The 21,043-nt window shown below is 40.8% G+C and overlaps 1 protein-coding gene across 2 annotated transcripts; it reads left to right on the forward strand.

Annotated features, from left to right (window-relative positions):
• The first annotated feature begins 5,404 nt into the window (after nt 1-5,404).
• depdc7b (DEP domain containing 7, paralog b) lies at nt 5,405-15,172 on the forward strand. Of its 2 annotated transcripts, none has more exons than XM_062993524.1 (9): nt 5,405-5,492; nt 5,913-6,330; nt 10,140-10,261; nt 10,801-10,993; nt 11,143-11,408; nt 12,068-12,210; nt 13,534-13,659; nt 13,855-13,930; nt 14,827-15,172. In XM_062993524.1, exons 1-9 carry the CDS (start codon nt 5,417-5,419, stop codon nt 15,048-15,050), a joined length of 1,644 nt encoding a protein of 547 aa, XP_062849594.1. In that variant the 5' UTR covers nt 5,405-5,416; the 3' UTR covers nt 15,051-15,172. The 2 variants fall into 2 exon arrangements, with proteins under 2 accessions (XP_062849594.1, XP_062849602.1); XM_062993532.1 differs by having other exon boundaries at nt 10,167-10,261.
• The last annotated feature ends 5,871 nt before the right edge of the window (nt 15,173-21,043 follow it).

Consider the following 21,043-nt stretch of genomic DNA (forward strand, 5'->3'; position numbering starts at 1 on the left):
TGTAACGACCTGTCCTGTCACAAATGTAACCAAAAGTGTACAACACGATGTGAAAATCCACTCTATTAGACACTCCTACCTGGTTGGTCCACCTTGTAGATGTAAAGTCAGAGACGATCGCTCATCTATTGCTGCTGTTGGTCATCTTCTAGACCTTCATCAGTGGTCACAGGATGCTGCCCACGGGGCGCTGTTGGCTGGATGTCTTTGGTTGGTGGACTATTCTCATACCAGCACAACACACACTAACACACCACCACCATGTCAGTGTCACTGCAGTGCTGAGAATGATCCAACACCTAAGTAATACCTGCTCTGTAGTGGTCCTGTGAGGGTCCTGACCATTGAAGAACAGCATGAAAGGGGGCTAACAAAGCATGCAGAGAAATAGATGGACTACAGTCAGTAATTGTAGAACTACAAAGTGTTTCTATGTGGTAAGTGGAGCTGATAAAATGGACAATGTGTGTAGAAACAAGGAGGTGGTTTTAATGTTATGGCTGATCGGTGTAAGTTTCTGTTGAAACCATTTAGCCATGTAATGCCCCTAGTAAAATGAATTACACAAATTGGGTTTTGTTATACTGTTGTCTCTTTAAACAGCTCCATGCTCAGATTCTGCCTGGTTTAGGATGTCCGTCAGCAAAATAAAATAATCATCATGGAAATGTATGTAGAACACACAAAGATCCCTATGTGGAAACATATTAGTACAAAAACTTCACATCAATAATTCAGTTCTTAAAACTGCCTCTAGCTTGAAGTCTAAACCTAATTTAACCTGAACCCATCCTAACCTTACAACCCTAATACAAACCACTGACCTAATCCTTGCAAGCAGGCTTATAAAATGTCTGCACAAGGTCAATGTTGTGACATTTTACTAACCTTGTGCGTGCTAGGTTCCCAGTAAAAACATTTACACATGCACACACATGTTTTCACTGGCACCCAGTTTACGTGCATGACGTGTAAAACGTATATTTTCATTGTTGACAAGAGGGTTCCACCTGCTCTAAAGATGGAATATCCAGTGTGCTGCCAGCAGTCCAGAGAGATGAAAATAGGGTGGTTGAAAGGTTGTGCGCTTAAATACACACAGCAGACAGACTGGGGAAACATAGAGAGCAAACAGGCAGATTACTAATTGTATTTGTATCATTTATCTCATTATCATAGTTTCCATTTTTTCCTATACTAATTTATATAAAGAAGAATTCAGCAAACTCTTAAATGTCCATTGTCACTCACATTTATATCTGGATGTGGAAAATCTGAAAAGCATACAGAACATAGAGCCAAAAATAAATAAATAAATGGATAAACGGACAAACTTAGAAATTACATGCCTGTGCATTCTGTTGTTGGACACTGCTAATACAAAAAGCTCATAGGATATAGACAACAAGCCAAAACACCCCCTCTACTTCATTTTTCCAATCACATAAGTAATGTATTATTACACCCACTTATAGTAATTATCTCAAACCTAATTTTATTTTTAAACCAGCTTTTCAAAGCAATTGAATTGTCTGGCATGGTTTTAACTATCAGCTTCACAAAGTTGACTGGGCTGCCATCTAGAGACTGTGTGCAGCTAGTTTCTTTTTTTATTGACTAGCTCAGGTCAGGATTTTAGTAGGATAAAACCACATTGTTCTAGAATGCTTTACAAATCAGCACAGATACAGGTTAGATACAGGTATGGGCTGCTGAGGGGCAGAAAATCTGAAGAAGGTTTAACCATTTAACAGAAAAATGTACCTGCTTTTTAGTGTCTAGTGAATTTGTTTAGTAAAAGCTGTAAACCAATCTGAAGTTCGTCCCGGAGGCTAAATGCTGCCAGTGTAAACACTTTTTCTGTCATGCGATACATTTAAAGGAGACCCACAACACTTACACTACACTACTGTAAATTAGACAAGAGATGCTCAACTGGTTTGTTTTACACTATTCTGTAAACAGACCTCTGCAGGTGGCGCAGCGGGATATTCCGCTAACACACCAACTCCTCGGTTCGAAAATCGGTGTTGCCACTAGTGATGGGTCGGTCGCGAACGATTCGGCTCTAAGAGCCGGCTCTTTAAAGTTAACGACGGGATCCGGCTCCTGATTGGGAGCCGATTCGTTTTTGTTTTTTTTTCGTTTTTGTTTTTCTGTTAAAGCCGCACATAATAGAGAGAGAGAGAGAGAGAGTGAGAGAGAACTTTATGAAGTTTTACATTGCGTTTTACACAGGCAGACATTACACGCTGGAGAGGTGAGGAAAATAAGTGAGAGGAAACAGTAAAGTTTGGACATGAGGAGCCCCTTTTACAGAAAATTTCAGACCCACTGAACTGGTGGGAGACCAAGTATTCAGTCTACCCACATCTTATACATGTGTTCATCTTAGACTGTGTAATGTAGCAACATCTGTCCCCTCAGAGAGAATCTTAAAAAAAAAAAAAAAAAAAACAGGGCATATGAAAACTGAAGGAGAACCAGGATCTTCGCTAAAGACAAATACTGTCACCTGGATGCTGCTTTTTTTTTTTTTTTTTTGCACATTTTCATTTATATTTTGTTGAGTGATGCTTTGTTGATGTGTTCTTTCACTCTAGATGCAAATTTACAAATAATATACACAATCAGACCTTTTTGTCTAATTGAGATGGGTCTCAAGTTGTTTTGGTATTTTATAATTTATTGTTGTAGCACAATGTTCCATGTGGGTGGCATGGTGGCTAAGTGGGTAGCACTGTCGCCTCACAGCAAGAAGGTCCTGGGTTCGATCCCCAGGTGGGACGGTCCGGGTCCTTTCTGTGTGGAGTTTGCGTGTTCTCCCCGTGCCTGCGTGGGTTTCCTCCCACAGTCCAAAGACATGCAAGTGAGGTGAATTGGAGACACTAAATTGTCCAAGACTGTGTTTGATATAAACTTGTGAACTGAAGAACCTAGTGTGAAGATAAACTACCGTTCCTGTCATGTATGTAACCAAAAGTGTAAAACATGACGTTAAAATCCTAATAAACAAACAAACAATGTTCCATGTTGAGTATATAAATAAAGCCATTTAAATAATAAACATTTGATACAATGTTTTTACATTAGTAATAAATTAATTTAAGCAACAAAAAAATCTAAGGAGCCACTTGGGAGCCGAAAGAGCCGGCTCTTTTCAGTGAGCCGAGCCAAAAGAACCGGCTCTCTAAAAAGAGCCGGAATTCCCATCACTAGTTGCCACCGGTCGGCTGGGCGCCATCTAGCAGGTGCCTGAATAGGGCGGGACAACCGGATTATGTGGGTGGGGTCTTCAAACGCTGTGTAAGGACCCTGATTGGCAGATAGAGAGGTGCCTGTGCAGAATGCATAGGTAAAAAAGGGTTCTACTAAGGGCTGTGCGCGGGTCAGAGGATGTGAGCAGCAATATACCCTCCTCAACTGCAATCAGGGATCCCCCAGCAGCGGAAGACAAATTGACTATGCTAAATTGGGAGAAAATGGGAGAAAATGCATAAATAAAGTAGAAAGGAAAAATACAGACCTCTGTTATAAATGTAAGCATAAGTGCTGTAGGTCCAGACTGACAGACCCTCATCTACAGTATGTTGCATCCTGCACATCACATCAGCTGTTGTTAGGAAAAAAAAAAATTTATGCTTTACTGTTACAGATGTGTATAGTTTATCATTTCAAATGTTACTCTTCAAAGTCTTACATGCGATGCTTAACTTACAAATGTTTTAAGTATGTAGTACTTAACTTATTGTTGTTGGTCATGTTGCCATATTGTGCCAAAAGTCAATAAAACTGTTTAGCAAATAGGAATTTGAAACTAGACAGTTGAGGTTAACTTTACAGACAGTTTAAAGGGACATGGGGTATGTTACCCCAGCTAATTATTAATCCAGGGATCTCAATTCCATGCTGGAATGGCTTTACTGGTGTGTAAATACTTACAACAAATACCTTCTTTAAAAATCCTTCACAAATGTAGAATGTCATGATGTGTAGCTTTCATCTAGATGGAGGTCTGTCAGTCTGGACCAAGTGAGCTTCTTTACATTGTGTCGATTGTGCATGTTTGAATTAAATAATTGTTTTCTTTACGATTTGTCACATTGTTGAACAAAAAGGTTTCAGGAAAGTTTGAAAGTTTCAGGAATTTGGGACATTTGTGGTTGTGGTCTGCTGTGGGTAAGCGGAACATAAGCTCATTTAGTAACTGTGTCTGTATGCGTGTGTATGTGCATGTAATGTGTAACGTCATGATGTGTAGCTGTCATATAGATGGAGGTCTGTCAGACTAGACCAACAGAGCTTTTTTTTTTTTTACATTGTGCAGATTGTGCTTGTTTGAATTGAAAAATTGTTTTCTAGTCTTCATGTTTTATATTTTAATATGGTAAATTAAGCTGATAAATACCACTTGTGCGCTACAATTGCTTAAAATGCCATGTTGACGTTTGTTCCCTGAAGAGGATGTGTTGACTGTTTTTACCTTAAAACCAGAGGTGTCGGGCCGCTCAGGTGGCGCAGCGGTAAAAAAACACACTGGAACCAGAGCTGGGATCTCGAATACATCGTATCGAATCTCAGCTCTGCCTTACCGGCTGAGGCTGAGCGACCACATGAACAACGATTGGCCTGTTGTTCATATGGGCGGGACTAAGCCGGATGGGGTCTCTCTCTCTCTCTCTCTCTCTCTCTCTCTCTCATGACTAATGCAATTACGACCTCTGCTGGCTGATTGATGGCGCCTGCACAGAGATGAGAAAAGAGTGCTCTTAGGGTGTGTCCCTCCGTACATGCAGCTAAGCTGCACTGCACTCATCAAAGTGTAGGTGATAAAATGCATACGGCATGCTGCCTACGTGTCTGATGGGGCGTGGGTTAGCTTTGTTCTCCTTAATCAGAGCGGAGATCGGCATTGGTGGAGAGGAAGCATGATGCAATGGGGCAATTGGATGTGCTAAATGGGAGAAAAAGTGGAGAAAATGCATAAAAAAAATATAAAAAAACAGAGGTGTCTTTTTGACTTGGGTTTCTTTATTAAACTAATAACTACTACCTTACTATTAGTACTGTTTTGGTTGTTCAGATATGGCAAACTATGGACACCCATACATGTTGCGCTATCATGGCCTGACTTCGGATTTTCAGATATACTTTGCTACCATCTGCAGTACATACTGTGTACGTAGCAGTGGCTTCGTCTCATTCTGCATACTACGGTACTAAATAGTATGTCAGAATGCCAATGATATCGTGAAACATTTACTACTGTAGTGTGCGAAGTGTGTAAGGGCAAACGCTGATTGGTGGAGATTTGAGTCACGCAGTTGTTAGCCAATTAGAAGCAGTCCGACTCATTAAACGCAACATGAGCGCGAGCTTTGATGTAGATTTTGATCAGGGGAAAGCAAGGAGAGAAATGGCGTCTGTAAGAGAGCGAGCAGCTGCTTTAAAACTAATGGGGAAAATGTACAGCCCTATGCACCCTCCTGTCGGTAAGCACAGGTTATTTGTGATTATTAACTGAAGAAATGTCTTTTATTGATTTTTTTGCTGTTATACATAAGTAAAAGGGCATTTCGTGTGATAACACTGCACGCTAAACTAATATAAGGTCCTGGTATTCCCTATAGTGCCCCTTAATGTTAACCTATATTACTGAGTAAATGTTGTATTAATAATATGTGTCTCATTCAAACAAATGAATACCACTGCAAGCAGTTTTTTTTTACCACTGAAAAGTACCACTTCTGTCAATGGAACTGTAAATATGTAGTAATAATAGCAACATCAAATTATCCCTGTATTATTTAAGGAGAATCAGTTTTCTTAAACTACATAAATGTATGGTCAGGCAGGTAGGTCAGTTTGCCTAATGGAACCTATACATCAGCTAATGATTTCTTGTTTTACAGAGCAGCAAGTAGTCAATAAACCATGCCAGTCCAGCTTCATCTGGAGCAATCTCATAGCTCACCTCCAGTCAGAGGTAAAGGTCAAGCGGCGACGCCACTTTCTCAAATCGCACGACAATTGCTTTGTAGGCTCTGATGCAGTCACTGTAATCCAATCCTACATCAACCAGGGCAAGATTTTAGGGCATGCCAATGTGCCCAGAGCCAAAGCGGTGCGTGTGGGTCAGGCTCTTCTGGATTGCAAAGTGTTTGAAGCAGTAGCATCTAAATCGTTTGGGAAAGAGAGCAAGGTGTCTGAATTTCAGGATAGTGACTGCAGCTTGTACAGATTCCTGAGCACGCATAACCCTGTGCTAAGTCATGCTGAAAACACATTCACCTCCCCTTGTCAACAGAGAAAAGCAGACAGCCAACACAGGTAAATATTGAATATTTTTTTATTTATGATATCCTTACATACTCTACCAAAACCTTAGGTTTATATGTTGTTAGGCTGGAGTGGTGAGCTTAACATTTTTATGTTTTGGTATACATGTTCATGTTCTGTTTAGTTCTTTGTCACATAAAGTGTTAATAAACCTAGTTGACAATTAAACTACACACCCACGCTGTTTTACTACCAATCTTGATACCAGTAATGTCCGGACATCAGTCCCCAGTGTGAAGCTTTATTGCAGATACTGTATTGTAACATACAGTATTTGAAAAATAGAAGAAATCCGCATGGGGCAAATACTCTGAGCTCTGTATACAAACTAATACATACAGTGTATCACAAAAGTGAGTACACCCCTCACATTTCTGCAAATATTTTATTATATCTTTTCATGGGACAACACTATAGACATGAAACTTGGATATAACTTAGAGTAGTCAGTGTACAACTTGTATAGCAGTGTAGATTTACTGTCTTCTGAAAATAACTCAACACACAGCCATTAATGTCTAAATGGCTGGCAACATACAGGGGTTGGACAAAATAACTGAAACACCTGGTTTTAGACCACAATAATTTATTAGTATGGTGTAGGGCCTCCTTTTGCGGCCAATACAGCGTCAATTCGTCTTGGAAATGACATATACAAGTCCTGCACAGTGGTCAGAGGGATTTTAAGCCATTCTTCTTGCAGGATAGTGGCCAGGTCACTACGTGATGCTGGTGGAGGAAAACGTTTCCTGACTCGCTTCTCCAAAACACCCCAAAGTGGCTCAATAATATTTAGATCTGGTGACTGTGCAGGCCATGGGAGATGTTCAACTTCACTTTCATGTTCATCAAACCAATCTTTCACCAGTCTTGCTGTGTGTATTGGTGCATTGTCATCCTGATACACGGCACCGCCATTGAATGCACATGGTCCTCCAGAATGGTTCGGTAGTCCTTGGCAGTGACGCTCCCATCTAGCACAAGTATTGGGCCAAGGGAATGCCATGATATGGCAGCCCAAACCATCACTGATCCACCCCCATGCTTCACTCTGGGCATGCAACAGTCTGGGTGGTACGCTTCTTTGGGGCTTCTCCACACTGTAACTCTCCCGGATGTGGGGAAAACAGTAAAGGTGGACTCATCAGAGAACAATACATGTTTCACATTGTCCACAGCCCAAGATTTGCGCTCCTTGCACCATTGAAACCGACGTTTGGCATTGGCACGAGTGACCAAAGGTTTGGCTATAGCAGCCCGGCTGTGTATATTGACCCTGTGGAGCTCCCGACGGACAGTTCTGGTGGAAACAGGAGAGTTGAGGTGCACATTTAATTCTGCCGTGATTTGGGCAGCCGTGGTTTTATGTTTTTTGGATACAATCCGGGTTAGCACCAGAACATCCCTTTCAGACAGCTTCCTCTTGCGTCCACAGTTAATCCTGTTGGATGTGGTTTGTCCTTCTTGGTGGTATGCTGACATTACCCTGGATACCGTGGCTCTTGATACATCACAAAGACTTGCTGTCTTGGTCACAGATGCGCCAGCAAGACGTGCACCAACAATTTGTCCTCTTTTGAACTCTGGTATGTCACCCATAATGTTGTGTGCATTGCAATATTTTGAGCAAAACTGTGCTCTTACCCTGCTAATTGAACCTTCACACTCTGCTCTTACTGGTGCAATGTGCAATTAATGAAGATTGGCCACCAGACTGGTCCAATTTAGCCATGAAACCTCCCACACTAAAATGACAGGTGTTTCAGTTATTTTGTCCAACCCCTGTAAGTGAGTACACCCCACAGTGAACATGTCCAAATGTGCCCAAAGTGTCAATATTTTGTGTGACCACCATTATTATCCAGCACTGCCTTAACCCTCCTGGGCATGGAATTCACCAGAGCTGCACAGGTTGCTACTGGAATCCTCTTCCACTCCTCCATGATGACATCACAGAGCTGGTGGATGTTAGACACCTTGAACTCCTCCACCTTCCACTTGAGGATGCGCCACAGGTGCTCAATTGGGTTTAGTCCATCACCTTTACCTTCAGCTTCCTCAGCAAGGCAGTTGTCATCTTGGAGGTTGTGTTTGGGGTCGTTATCCTGTTGGAAAACTGCCATGAGGCCCAGTTTTCGAAGGGAGGGGATCATGCTCTGTTTCAGAATGTCACAGTACATGTTGGAATTCATGTTTCCCTCAATGAACTGCAGCTCCCCAGTGCCAGCAACACTTATGCAGCCCAAGACCATGATGCTACCACCATCATGCTTGACTGTAGGCAAGATACAGTTGTCTTGGTACTTCTCACCAGGGCGCCGCCACACATGCTGGACACCATCTGAGCCAAACAAGTTTATCTTGGTCTCGTCAGACCACAGGGCATTCCAGTAATCCATGTTCTTGGACTGCTTGTCTTCAGCAAACTGTTTGCGGGCTTTCTTGTGCGTCAGCTTCCTTCTGGGATGACGACCATGCAGACCGAGTTGATGCAGTGTGCGGCGTATGGTCTGAGCACTGACAGGCTGACCTCCCACGTCTTCAACCTCTGCAGCAATGCTGGCATGACGCCGAACACGTGGACTCGACTTCTTTGGTCGACCCTGGCGAAGCCTGTTCCGAGTGGAACCTGTCCTGGAAAACCGCTGTATGACCTTGGCCACCATGCTGTAGCTCAGTTTCAGGGTGTTAGCAATCTTCTTATAGCCCAGGCCATCTTTGTGGAGAGCAACAATTCTATTTCTCACATCCTCAGAGAGTTCTTTGCCATGAGGTGCCATGTTGAATATCCAGTGGCCAGTATGAGAGAATTGTACCCAAAACACCAAATTTAACAGCCCTGCTCCCCATTTACACCTGGGACCTTGACACATGACACCAGGGAGGGACAACGACACATTTGGGCACAATTTGGACATGTTCACTGTGGGGTGTACTCACTTATGTTGCCAGCTATTTAGACATTAATGGCTGTGTGTTGAGTTATTTTCAGAAGACAGTAAATCTACACTGCTCTACAAGTTGTACACTGACTACTCTAAGTTATATCCAAGTTTCATGTCTATAGTGTTGTCCCATGAAAAGATATAATGAAATATTTGCAGAAATGTGAGGGGTGTACTCACTTTTGTGATACACTGTATATCCTTTTATTTTGGGTCAGTAAAACCTCTTTTTAATGCTAGTGTGAATGTATATAAAATACTAAATCATTTTAAATTATTATATTTGGTTCTATATATTATTTAATTACTTCATTGTTAGTAGTAAACAATGACCTACGTTAAATTATAATTTAATTTTACATGCTTGTTTTACATTGTAGTTGCCATTTGTGCACACATTTGATTAGTAGATTTATTCATTTTAGTTTGCTGAAAGATCATATTGAATCTGAAATGGCAGCTGAAATTAAGAACACGTGATATGTGACTACTACATTCGGAAACCTTTTGTTTTCTTGTAGTATGTGTGTCTTCATGTTTATTTTCCTAGACAGCAGATCAGCCAGACACCTTTAATAAATAATCAAAGCTCTGCCATAAGTAAAAATTGCAGTCTGCAGTTAAATGTTATATTAAATTCACTTAATGACTAGTAAAGAATCTTAAGAAAGGTAGAAACCCCTAAAGTATGTATCTACCTCCTTTTTGTTTCCTTATTAAAACCAGAATATGTTCTTGTCTAACACACTTTAAATCAAATTCTTTAATGATATTGGTTGTTATTAGTTGCACCTTCTTACTAATTACTGTAACTCAAAATGCACTGTAATAGTTATACTTTGGATGACTTTGCAGGGTGGTTGATCCCTTTTTTTGCCACAGTACTCCAGTAAAACCGGGCCTCATTATGGATATCCTTATGGAGGAGCTTGATCTTAGCCCTAGCTTTCTTCAAACTGAGTGTCTGCCACAGTCAGGTAATATTGCCTCATTTTAGGGTAAGTTTACTGACCTTGACCACTTCTTTATGAGCCCTTGGTACAACTGTGCAGGTGTTGACATGAGTAATCTCTGGCATGTGATGCAAATAGCTTCATATCTTAAAGTGTCTGCTCTAAACTGAACAATATTAGAATGAGGCTTATGGGAAACATCTTTCAGCATAATGTTATCAGTTGTAGCCTTATACGTTTTTTTAAATGCCTAATTAGAGGTTATAAAGTGACAATCAAGTTTATGTGAATTGTAGAATCATGATCTGTAAGACAATGAAACTATTTGGAAATGTCATACTGTTTTTTATACTGTACTTTATTCTTTGATTATAGACAACCCAAAATAGAAAGAAGAGAATGTGTAGGCAGCTCAAAAGGCATTTGATGCCCAAGTAGTTGTGGTAAAAGGCAAATGTTGGAGGCCTAGGTTAATTTCCTTAATGTTATTTGGGGTTAATGAAGTATCTATCCAGCTATCTATGTAAAGGATAATAACAGAAAGTAATTTTCAATTTTTTTAGTGGTCAATCAGGTGTGGCAGGAGCAGACAGTTCAGAGGTTGCTGCAGTTGGTAGAGCTCCCACTGCTGGATGGAGTGTTGGACTGCGGAGAGTGCGAGTTTCAATTGCCTGGTGCTAACAATAATGAGTCTGACCTTCCATACACCAGTAACTACCTGGACAGAGAAATACTCAAGGCTTTTAAAGAGTCCCAGTGAGTTCAAATGTTCTACATAGGGTTAAGAATAAAACCAAATCATGACTTAAAGTATTTAAATAACTTGAAACATGTAAATAGCCTGACTTTGTTTTATTACTGCATGTTTGCATTAATAAATGGAAAATGACTGTGTCCTTCTGCAGAAGTGATGAATGGCTTGTGACAGCACTGGAGCTATTAGATTTTCTGCCAGATAAGCAGGTTGTTGAGGTGAGCAGAGAGCTTCCCAACCTCTCACTAGAGGAGGATGAGTATTCTGAAGGACATGGCCACTCCACACCCACAGGCATTGAACAATGCAAATCACTGCTCTTTGATGTTCTGACTAAACATTATGGACAGGCTAATATCCAGCCTCTTCTTCCTAGTGGTCTGAGTGATGTCTACACTCACGTTACAGAACTTTTAGGTAAGTTAGAACTTTTCCAAATTACTGTTGACGTGAATGACTGATGGTTACCATGAACATTTATTTAAGGGCTATTTGATTATTATTCTTTGATGTCTTGGTATTTCGAAGTGTCTTCTGTTAAACCACTTTTGAAGCATTTTATCTCATTCTAAATCATCTGTTTTTAAATGTTAAAAGCAAGTTATAAAAGCAGTACTAAATGATGCATTTGGTATTTTAGCACTCTTACCAAATATTTAAGCAAATGTAAGCATGTTTTTTTTTCAGTTTACATTTACATTACATTTTCAGCATTTAGCAGACGCTCTTATCCAGAGCGACTTACAGAAGTGCTTCTATTTTTTTTTTAAATGGAAAAGATTGGAATAAAGTGTTAGTAAATAAGTACAAGTCAGCCTAAGTGTTTAGTAAAAAGGTGGGTTTTTAATCGGTTTTTAAAGACAGCAAGAGACTCAGATGTTCGGACAGACAGAGGAAGTTCGTTTCACCATTTGGGCGCTAGAACAGAGAAGAGCCTTGATGCTTGTCTTCCTTTAGTCCTGGATGGAGGCTCAAGTCGAGCGAGACTAGAGGCTCGGAGGTTGCGTGGTACAGAGAGGGGTTTGATTAGACCCCGATTTTAGTCATTAATGCATCCATTCCTGATTTATCTGCAGTAAATGGGAAGTTTTCTGTGGCTCTGGAAGTGCTGCAGCTCTGTCTGAAGTTGCTTTCTGCTGCTAACAGAGAGGAGCTTTACAGGCTGCTGAGATTCATGTCATTGGCTGCGGATCCAGCACACTTTCGGCTTCACAAAGAGGTTAGGACGTTTTTGTACCTAGATTGTATGTGTCAGAAATATAAAATGAATACTTAGAAATACAAATAAGTAACTGATTGGGAATGTTATGACAAAAGTAAGCAAGCAATCAATGGAATATTAAAACTAAAGAACTATTATACTATATATATATATATATATATATATATATATATATATATATATATAATAATATATATAACTATTATAAAAATAATGGCTCCTAAACTGTTAGCTACATTCCTAAGTAGATTAATTACACTGATCTATTCAAAATGTATCCTTTTCACCAAATACAATTAATTATACAAAGCTGCCTAAAATGCCCAAAGATTTATTTACAATTCAATCATAAAAATAATAAAAAAGGCAATAAAAATAAGTAATCTTTGTTCATTTGTGATAAAGCCATGATGTCCAAGGAACTGTCTGTGGATCTACACAATCAAACTGTCACAAGGCAGAGACCAGAGCATGGATACAAAACAATATCTGAGGCCTTGAGTGTTTCCAAGACACCAGTGGCCTAAATTTTGAACACTAAGGTTGGCAAAGCCTAAAATATTACAAGAGTTGGCCATCCAGGCAAGGAGGCTCATTGGCAGGGAGGTTAAAAAAAGCCCAATAGGGCCGCTCAGGTGGCGCAGCAGTAAAAAGTACGCTAGCACACCAGTTGGGGTTTCGAATACATCGTATCGAATCTCGGCTCTGCCTTTCCGGCTGGCAGCTGCATGAACAACGATTGGCTGTTGTTCATAGGGGTGAAAAGTCAGACCATAGGTCCTCATAACTGGTGCAACTGCGGCCCCTGCTGGCTGACTGATGGCGCCTGCACAGAACTGAGGAATAATGCTCATGGGGGTGTGGCCCTCCATACATAGTGCCCGTCGGTTTATGAACTCGACTCGTGCAGGTGAAAAATGCAGTCTGTACTGACTGTATGTGCCGGAGGGGGCATATGTCAGTTAAGAGGCATCCTCAGTCAGCGGTGAAGGGTCGAATCAGTATAGAGGACATAATCAGGGTAATTGGACATGACTAGATTAGGGGGAAAAGTGGGAAAAATAGAAAATAAATAGAAAAGTCACTCTAAAAGAGCTGGAATAACCTGTTGGGTGGACTTAAGCCATTGTTGGGTAAAATGTATATGACTGTCCACTTGGGGGTTTGAAACAATATGTAAAATATTCTCTGATCTGATGAGACAAAACTTTATCTCTTTATTAAACTTATATCTATATCTTTAACTTTATTAGCATTTGGCTTTTTTTATCTGACCGTTTACTTGTATTATTGACTAAATCATTGTAAAATGTGTTTCAGATTGAGAATCGGGTGAATGTAAAGAAGATATTTAGCAGAGCTATAATACAAAGCAAAAATCTTCCAAAGGGAAAACTGGATTTGCTGCTGCTCTTTATGCTAGATAACTATGAGGACATTTTTAAGGTAATACAGTCTTGATTTCATTAGAACTTGATTGCACTGATTGTTTCAAAGCTGCGCTCTCTGTTCAGATTTGGTAGAGCATACAGCTTGTTGCAATACATTTCTGTTTCTCATTTTCAGACTTATTTTCGACATGTGAAAACTTGAGTGTGCTTTCATTGCAAACATTGTGAAATTTCTTTCCAACATTTTTAGATTCCAGGTTCTCTACACAAACTGGTCAGTGACAAACTGGATGATATTGTGAAAAAGAAGGACCCCAACATGCAAAGTATGTCTTATAAGTAATCACATACTGATTACACAAGTCTTTGGGTTGCTATAAGTGCTTGTGCTGGTCAGTAATTGAGAAGTGTATGTGTGGTCTTTCAGCAACTTAAATCATGTTCCAGTTTTAAATGATTTTGCTTGACCTTTTTTATTAAATTGCAATAAATGTTTCACTTTACATTTCGAGGCTTTAGTTTCATTGAACTAATGATGTTGCCCATGAAATGAAAACAGTGCTTTTAAAATATTAGGGTCATAAAACAGTCGTTATAGTTTAACCTCGAAGTAAAAAATGTTTATGCAGGCCGCTCAGGTGGCGCAGCAGTAAAAACACATGCTGGAACCAGAGCTGGGATCTCAAATACATCGTATCGAATCTTAGCTCTGCCTGCGGTTAGGCTGAGCGGCCACATGAACAACGATTGGCCTGTTGTTTAGATATGGGCGGGACTAAGCCAGACAGGGTGTCTCTCTCACATGACTGGTGCAATTACGACTCTGCCGGCTGATTAATTGCGCATGCACAGAGATGAGAAAAGAGTGCTCTCAAGGTGTCTCTCTCTGTACACAACGCTGAGCTGCACTGCACTCATCAAAGTGTAGGTGATAAGATGCATACAGCAGGCTGCCCACGTGTCAGGGGGGCATGTAGCTTCGTTCTCCTCAATCAAAGCAGGGATTAGCATTGGTGGAGAGGAAGCATGACTCAATCTTGCAACTGGACGTGCTAAAAAGGGAGAAAAAGGGGAGAAAATGCATAAACAAAATATATTAAAAAACGTTTATGCAGATGTATTTTAGCATTTTTCGCAAATGACTACAGAAGTGTTCTGTATTCACATTAACTTTAACTTGTGTATTAACTTTTTCTTGTAATGGCTTTTTCTTTATCCACAGGTACTGCATTCTGCCAGCAAATATCCAGCAACGAGTACAGCGATACTGTAAAAGATCTAACAAAGAATGAGTTGTTTGTGCTGCTCAGGAATATTGATGAAAACACAAAATATTCGGTGAAAGAGAAAAGGCGTCTGCTGACGCAGTTCTACAAAGGTCATCCTGAGATTTTTGCTCAGTATTTTGGGTCTAGACTGAGCACAATCAGTTTATTTGATGTATAGTTCTGTTTCCAAAAAATGTGTTTAAAGAATTGTGAAATTTTAAATAAATGTTTTATATAAATATTAAGTAATAAGACAGGGGAAAGTGTTTTAAAGATTTATATGATGCCATGCCAACATGTCAAGACTAATAAACGTTAACAGCATGTACTTGCATGTAGTTTTTTTATTGTGATTTAACACAATATCTGAGCATTGCTGGGAGCACAGAATTTGACATAACTGCTGTTTTATGTAACACAAGTTGCAGTCAGGTTAATTGGGGTATGTGTGTAAGTTTGTATGTCTATACAAACTTGACAGCTGTATAAAGTCAGTTAAAATAAATTATGTGCCATAAAGAGGTGATGAAGGATTGACAATTTTGGTTTGGATGAACTTAAATGGTGTGCACAGACCCCTAATCCCATTAAACGGCTTCGGAATAGTTTGGAACATTAACATAAAGGTCTTTTCCTCTTATACATCGGTGCCCACAGACACATTCCAAAATCTTCTGGAAAGCTTTCCTAGTAGAATGAAGACTGTTGTAATGCCCAGGGTTTTGGAATGGGATGTCTAACAAGCTTGTGGTCTCCAGTTGTCGACTGAGGTTTGGCTGTATAGTAGTGATGGGTCGGTCGCGAACGATCCGGCTCTAAGAGCCGGCTCTTTAAAGTGAACGACGGGATCCGGCTCCTGATTGGGAGCCGATTCGTTTTTTTCCGGGGTTTTTTCCCCGTTTTTTTTTCTGTTAAAGCCGCACGTGATTGGTCAAGATGCATAGTGGCATGCACAGACAGCGTGCACACGAACAGGAGAGAGAGAGAACTCAGCGCTTTACATAGTCAGACATTACACGCTGGAGAGGTGAGGAAAATGAGTGAGAGGAGACATAGTAAAGTTTGGACACGAGGAACCTCTTTTACAGAGAAGTTCAGACCCACTGAACTTGTGGGAGACCAAGTGTTCAGTCTACCCACATCTTATACATGTGATGGCACATAGACTATGTAATGTAGCAACATCTGTCCCCTCAGAGAGAATCTTTTAAAAAAACAGGGCAGATGAAAGAGGGAGAAACAGGATCTTCACTAAAGACTTACAAATACTGTCACCTGGATGCTGCTCTTTTTTTTGTTTTGCACATTTTCATTTATATTTTGTTGAGTGATGCTTTGTTGATGTGTTCTTTCACTCTAGATGCAAATTTACAAGTAATATACACAATCAGACCTTTTGGTCTAATTGAGATGGGTCTTTGTTTTGTATTTTATAATTTATTGTTGTAGTTTCATGTTGAGTATATAGATAAAGCCATTTAAATAATAAACATTTAATACAATGTTTTTACATTAGTAATTAATTTTACATGTAATTTGGTAAAAAATTTATTTAAGGAACAAAAAAATCTAAGGAGCCACTTGGGAGCCGAAAGAGCCGGCTCTTTTCAGTGAGTCGAGCCAAAAGAACCGGCTCTCTAAAAAGAGCCGGAATTCCCATCACTACTGTATAGTGTACATAGATGAAGTTGTGGTCACTGACAACACTACACGCAATGTAAATGATATCTGCTGTTGTGAGTCTGTGCGCGCTTTACGCGTTTCATTATGATTGGTTTATCATCATGCTGAGATAAATCAGTGTCCAATCAGAATCAAATGCGTCGCTCTAGAAGCAGCATTTTTTGCTTGAATATTTTTGGACTTGTCTCAGCATGTAGGGATGTTTATCTTTTTCCCACCCGTATTGCAACATGCCCCGCCTCCTTTCTTTACAGTTGGGACAGACCTCAAACTGGGCTTAACTGGGATTACATGTTTCTTGTAATTAGTAATACAATTGTATGCATGCATGACTTTTTTGCAGCAAATATATATTTAAACAACACTTTTTGCAAATGATAATGCACACTACTCTTATATTTAAAAGAATTATAAATAGAAAATAAAAACTGTGGCATTTGCAAGTTAAAACACCTTCAGATATAAAGCCACAGAACTTCATTTACTTGTAAGAATTGAACTGACTTGTTCTGACTTGACGCCAGGTCAACAATTGATTTTAGGAATTGTTAGTTTATGATCTTTAAATCTTGCCCGAACACACAACAATCAGCTGACTGGGTGACGATGAAGCTCATTTATGCCTACAGAACAAGTGAAGTGCTTCTGTGTCCGAATGTCATTTCTTTGGACTGTAGGTGGAAACCGGAGTGCCTGAAGGAAACCCACGTGGTCACGGGGAGAACATGTAAACTCTACACAGAAAGTACTCAATTCACTCCACCTGGGTATCGATCCCAAGACCTACTTGCTGTGAGGCGACAGTGCTACCCATGGAGACACTGTGCCACTGGCATTTATTTGTAATTACATTTGAATTTAATATATACCTACCACACACAATATATATACAATACAATTATTATTTATTAGGTTTTTAACATACACTCCTTGGTTACATTCAGGACAGAAATGGTAGTTACAAATTACACAAGATTCATCAGTTCACAAGTTTTAATGTCAAACACAGTCATGGACAATGTTTTGTATCTCCAATTTACCTCACTTGCATGTCTTTGGACTGTGGAAGGAAACCGGAGCTCCCGGAGGAAACCCACGCAGACGCCCCACCTTAGGATCAAACCCAGGGCTGTGAGGCAAGATGCCGAGATATATATAATGAATCTTGTGTAATAATTAACTACCATTTCTGTCATGCATGTAACCAAAGAGTGTAAAACATGATGTTAAAATCCTAATAAATAATAGATATACATCGATCAGCCATAATATTAAAACCTTCTTGTTTCTACACTCACTGTCCAATTTATCAGCTCCACTTACCATGTTAGTGTGTGTTGTGCTGGTATGAGTGGATCGGACACAGCAGCACTGCTGGAGTTTTTAAATACCTAGTTGATCCACCTTGTAGATGTAAAGTCAGAGACGATCGCTCATCTATTGCTGCTGTTTGAGTTGATCATCTTCTAGACCTTCATCAGTGGTCAAAGGACGCTGCCCACGGGGCGCTGTTGGCTGGGTATATTTGGTTGGTGGACTATTCTCAGTCCAGCAGTGACAGTGAGGTGTCATCTATATATATACAGTGTATCACAAAAGTGAGTACACCCCTCACATTTCTGCAAATATTTTATTATATATTTTCATGGGACAACACTATAGAAATAAAACTTGGATATAACTTAGAGTAGTCAGTGTACAACTTGTATAGCAGTGTAGATTTACTGTCTTCTGAAAATAACTCAACACACAGCCATTAATGTCTAAATGGCTGGCAACATAAGTGAGTACACCCCACAGTGAACATGTCCAAATTGTGCCCAAAGTGTCAATATTTTGTGTGACCACCATTATTATCCAGCACTGCCTTAACCCTCCTGGACATGGAATTCACCAGAGCTGCACAGGTTGCTACTGGAATCCTCTTCCACTCCTCCATGATGACATCACGGAGCTGGTGGATGTTAGACACCTTGAACTCCTCCACCTTCCACTTGAGGATGAGCCACAGGTGCTCAATTGGGTTTAGTCCATCACCTTTACCTTCAGCTTCCTCAGCAAGGCAGTTGTCATCTTGGAGGTTGTGTTTGGGGTCGTTATCCTGTTGGAAAACTGCCATGAGGCCCAGTTTTCAAAGGGAGGGGATCATGCTCTGTTTCAGAATGTCACAGTACATGTTGGAATTCATGTTTCCCTCAATGAACTGCAGATCCCCAGTGCCAGCAACACTCATGCAGCCCAAGACCATGATGCTACCACCACCATGCTTGACTGTAGGCAAGATACAGTTGTCTTGGTACTTCTCACCAGGGCGCCGCCACACATGCTGGACACCATCTGAGGCAAACAAGTTTATCTTGGTCTCGTCAGACCACAGGGCATTCCAGTAATCCATGTTCTTGGACTGCTTGTCTTCAGCAAACTGTTTGCGGGCTTTCTTGTGCGTCAGCTTCCTTCTGGGATGACGACCATGCAGACCGAGTTGATGCAGTGTGCGGCGTATGGTCTGAGCACTGACAGGCTGACCTCCCACGTCTTCAACCTCTGCAGCAATGCTGGCAGCACTCATGTGTCTATTTTTTAAAGCCAACCTCTGGATATGACGCCGAACACGTGGACTCAACTTCTTTGGTCGACCCTGGCGAAGCCTGTTCCGAGTGGAACCTGTCCTGGAAAACCGCTGTATGACCTTGGCCACCATGCTGTAGCTCAGTTTCAGGGTGTTAGCAATCTTCTTATAGCCCAGGCCATCTTTGTGGAGAGCAACAATTCTATTTCTCACATCCTCAGAGAGTTCTTTGCCATGAGGTGCCATGTTGAATATCCAGTGGCCAGTATGAGAGAATTGTACCCAAAACACCAAATTTAACAGCCCTGCTCCCCATTTACACCTGGGACCTTGACACATGACACCAGGGAGGGACAACGACACATTTGGGCACAATTTGGACACAATTTGGACATGTTCACTGTGGGGTGTACTCACTTATGTTGCCAGCTATTTAGACATTAATGGCTGTGTGTTGAGTTATTTTCAGAAGACAGTAAATCTACACTGCTATACAAGCTGTACACTGACTACTCTAAGTTATATCCAAGTTTCATGTCTATAGTGTTGTCCCATGAAAAGATATAATGAAATATTTGCAGAAATGTGAGGGGTGTACTCACTTTTGTGATACACTGTATATATATATATATATATACAGTGTATCACAAAAGTGAGTACACCCCTCACATTTCTGCAGATATTTAAATATATCTTTTCATGGGACAACACTGACAAAATGACACTTTGACACAATGAAAAGTAGTCTGTGTGCAGCTTATATAACAGTGTAAATTTATTCTTCCCTCAAAATAACTCAATATACAGCCATTAATGTCTAAACCACCGGCAACAAAAGTGAGTACACCCCTAAGAGACTACACCCCTAAATGTCCAAATTGAGCACTGCTTGTCATTTTCCCTCCAAAATGTCATGTGATTTGTTTTACTAGTGTTACTAGGTCTCAGGTGTGCATAGGGAGCAGGTGTGTTTAATTTAGTAGTACAGCTCTCACACTCTCTCATACTGGTCACTGAAAGTTCCAACATGGCACCTCATGGCAAAGAACTCTCTGAGACGAATTGTTGCGCTACATGAAGATGGCCAAGGCTACAAGAAGATTGCCAACACCCTGAAACTGAGCTGCAGCACAGTGGCCAAGATCATCCAGCGTTTTAAAAGAGCAGGTTCCACTCAGAACAGACTCGCGTTGGTCGTCCAAAGAAGCTGAGTGCACGTGCTCAGCGTCACATCCAACTGCTGTCTTTGAAAGATAGGCGCAGGAGTGCTGTCAGCATTGCTGCAGAGATTGAAAAGGTGGGGGGTCAGCCTGTCAGTGCTCAGACCATACGCCGCACACTACATCAAATTGGTCTGCATGGCTGTCACCCCAGAAGGAAGCCTCTTCTGAAGTCTCTACACAAGAAAGCCCGCAAACAGTTTGCTGAAGACATGTCAACAAAGGACATGGATTACTGGAACCATGTCCTATGGTCTGATGAGACCAAGATCAATTTGTTTGGTTCAGATGGTCTCAAGCATGTGTGGCGGCAATCAGGTGAGGAGTACAAAGATAAGTGTGTCATGCCTACAGTCAAGCATGGTGGTGGGAATGCCATGGTCTGGGGCTGCATGAGTGCAGCAGGTGTTGGGGAGTTACATTTCATTGAGGGACACATGAACTCCAATATGTACTGTGAAATACTGAAGCAGAGCATGATCCCCTCCCTCCAGAAACTGGGTCGCAGGGCAGTGTTCCAGCATGATAATGACCCCAAACACACCTCTAAGACGACCACTGCTTTATTGAAAAGGCTGAGGGTAAAGGTGATGGACTGGCCAAGCATGTCTCCAGACCTAAACCCAATAGAACATCAATAGGGCATCCTCAAGCGGAAGGTGGAGGAGCGCAAAGTCTCGAATATCCGCCAGCTCCGTG

This window comes from Trichomycterus rosablanca, chromosome 1 (genome assembly GCF_030014385.1).
Source record: "Trichomycterus rosablanca isolate fTriRos1 chromosome 1, fTriRos1.hap1, whole genome shotgun sequence".
In the NCBI taxonomy this organism is placed as follows: domain Eukaryota; kingdom Metazoa; phylum Chordata; class Actinopteri; order Siluriformes; family Trichomycteridae; genus Trichomycterus; species Trichomycterus rosablanca.

Coding starts and splice junctions, on each gene's coding strand:
- depdc7b (XM_062993524.1), top strand. CDS start 5,417: ATGGCGTCTGTAAGAGAGCGAGCAGCTGCTTTAAAACTAATGGGGAAA. Junction 6,331..10,139: donor AAAGCAGACAGCCAACACAG/GTAAATATTGAA, acceptor ATGACTTTGCAG/GGTGGTTGATCCCTTTTTTT. Junction 12,211..13,533: donor ACTTTCGGCTTCACAAAGAG/GTTAGGACGTTT, acceptor AATGTGTTTCAG/ATTGAGAATCGGGTGAATGT.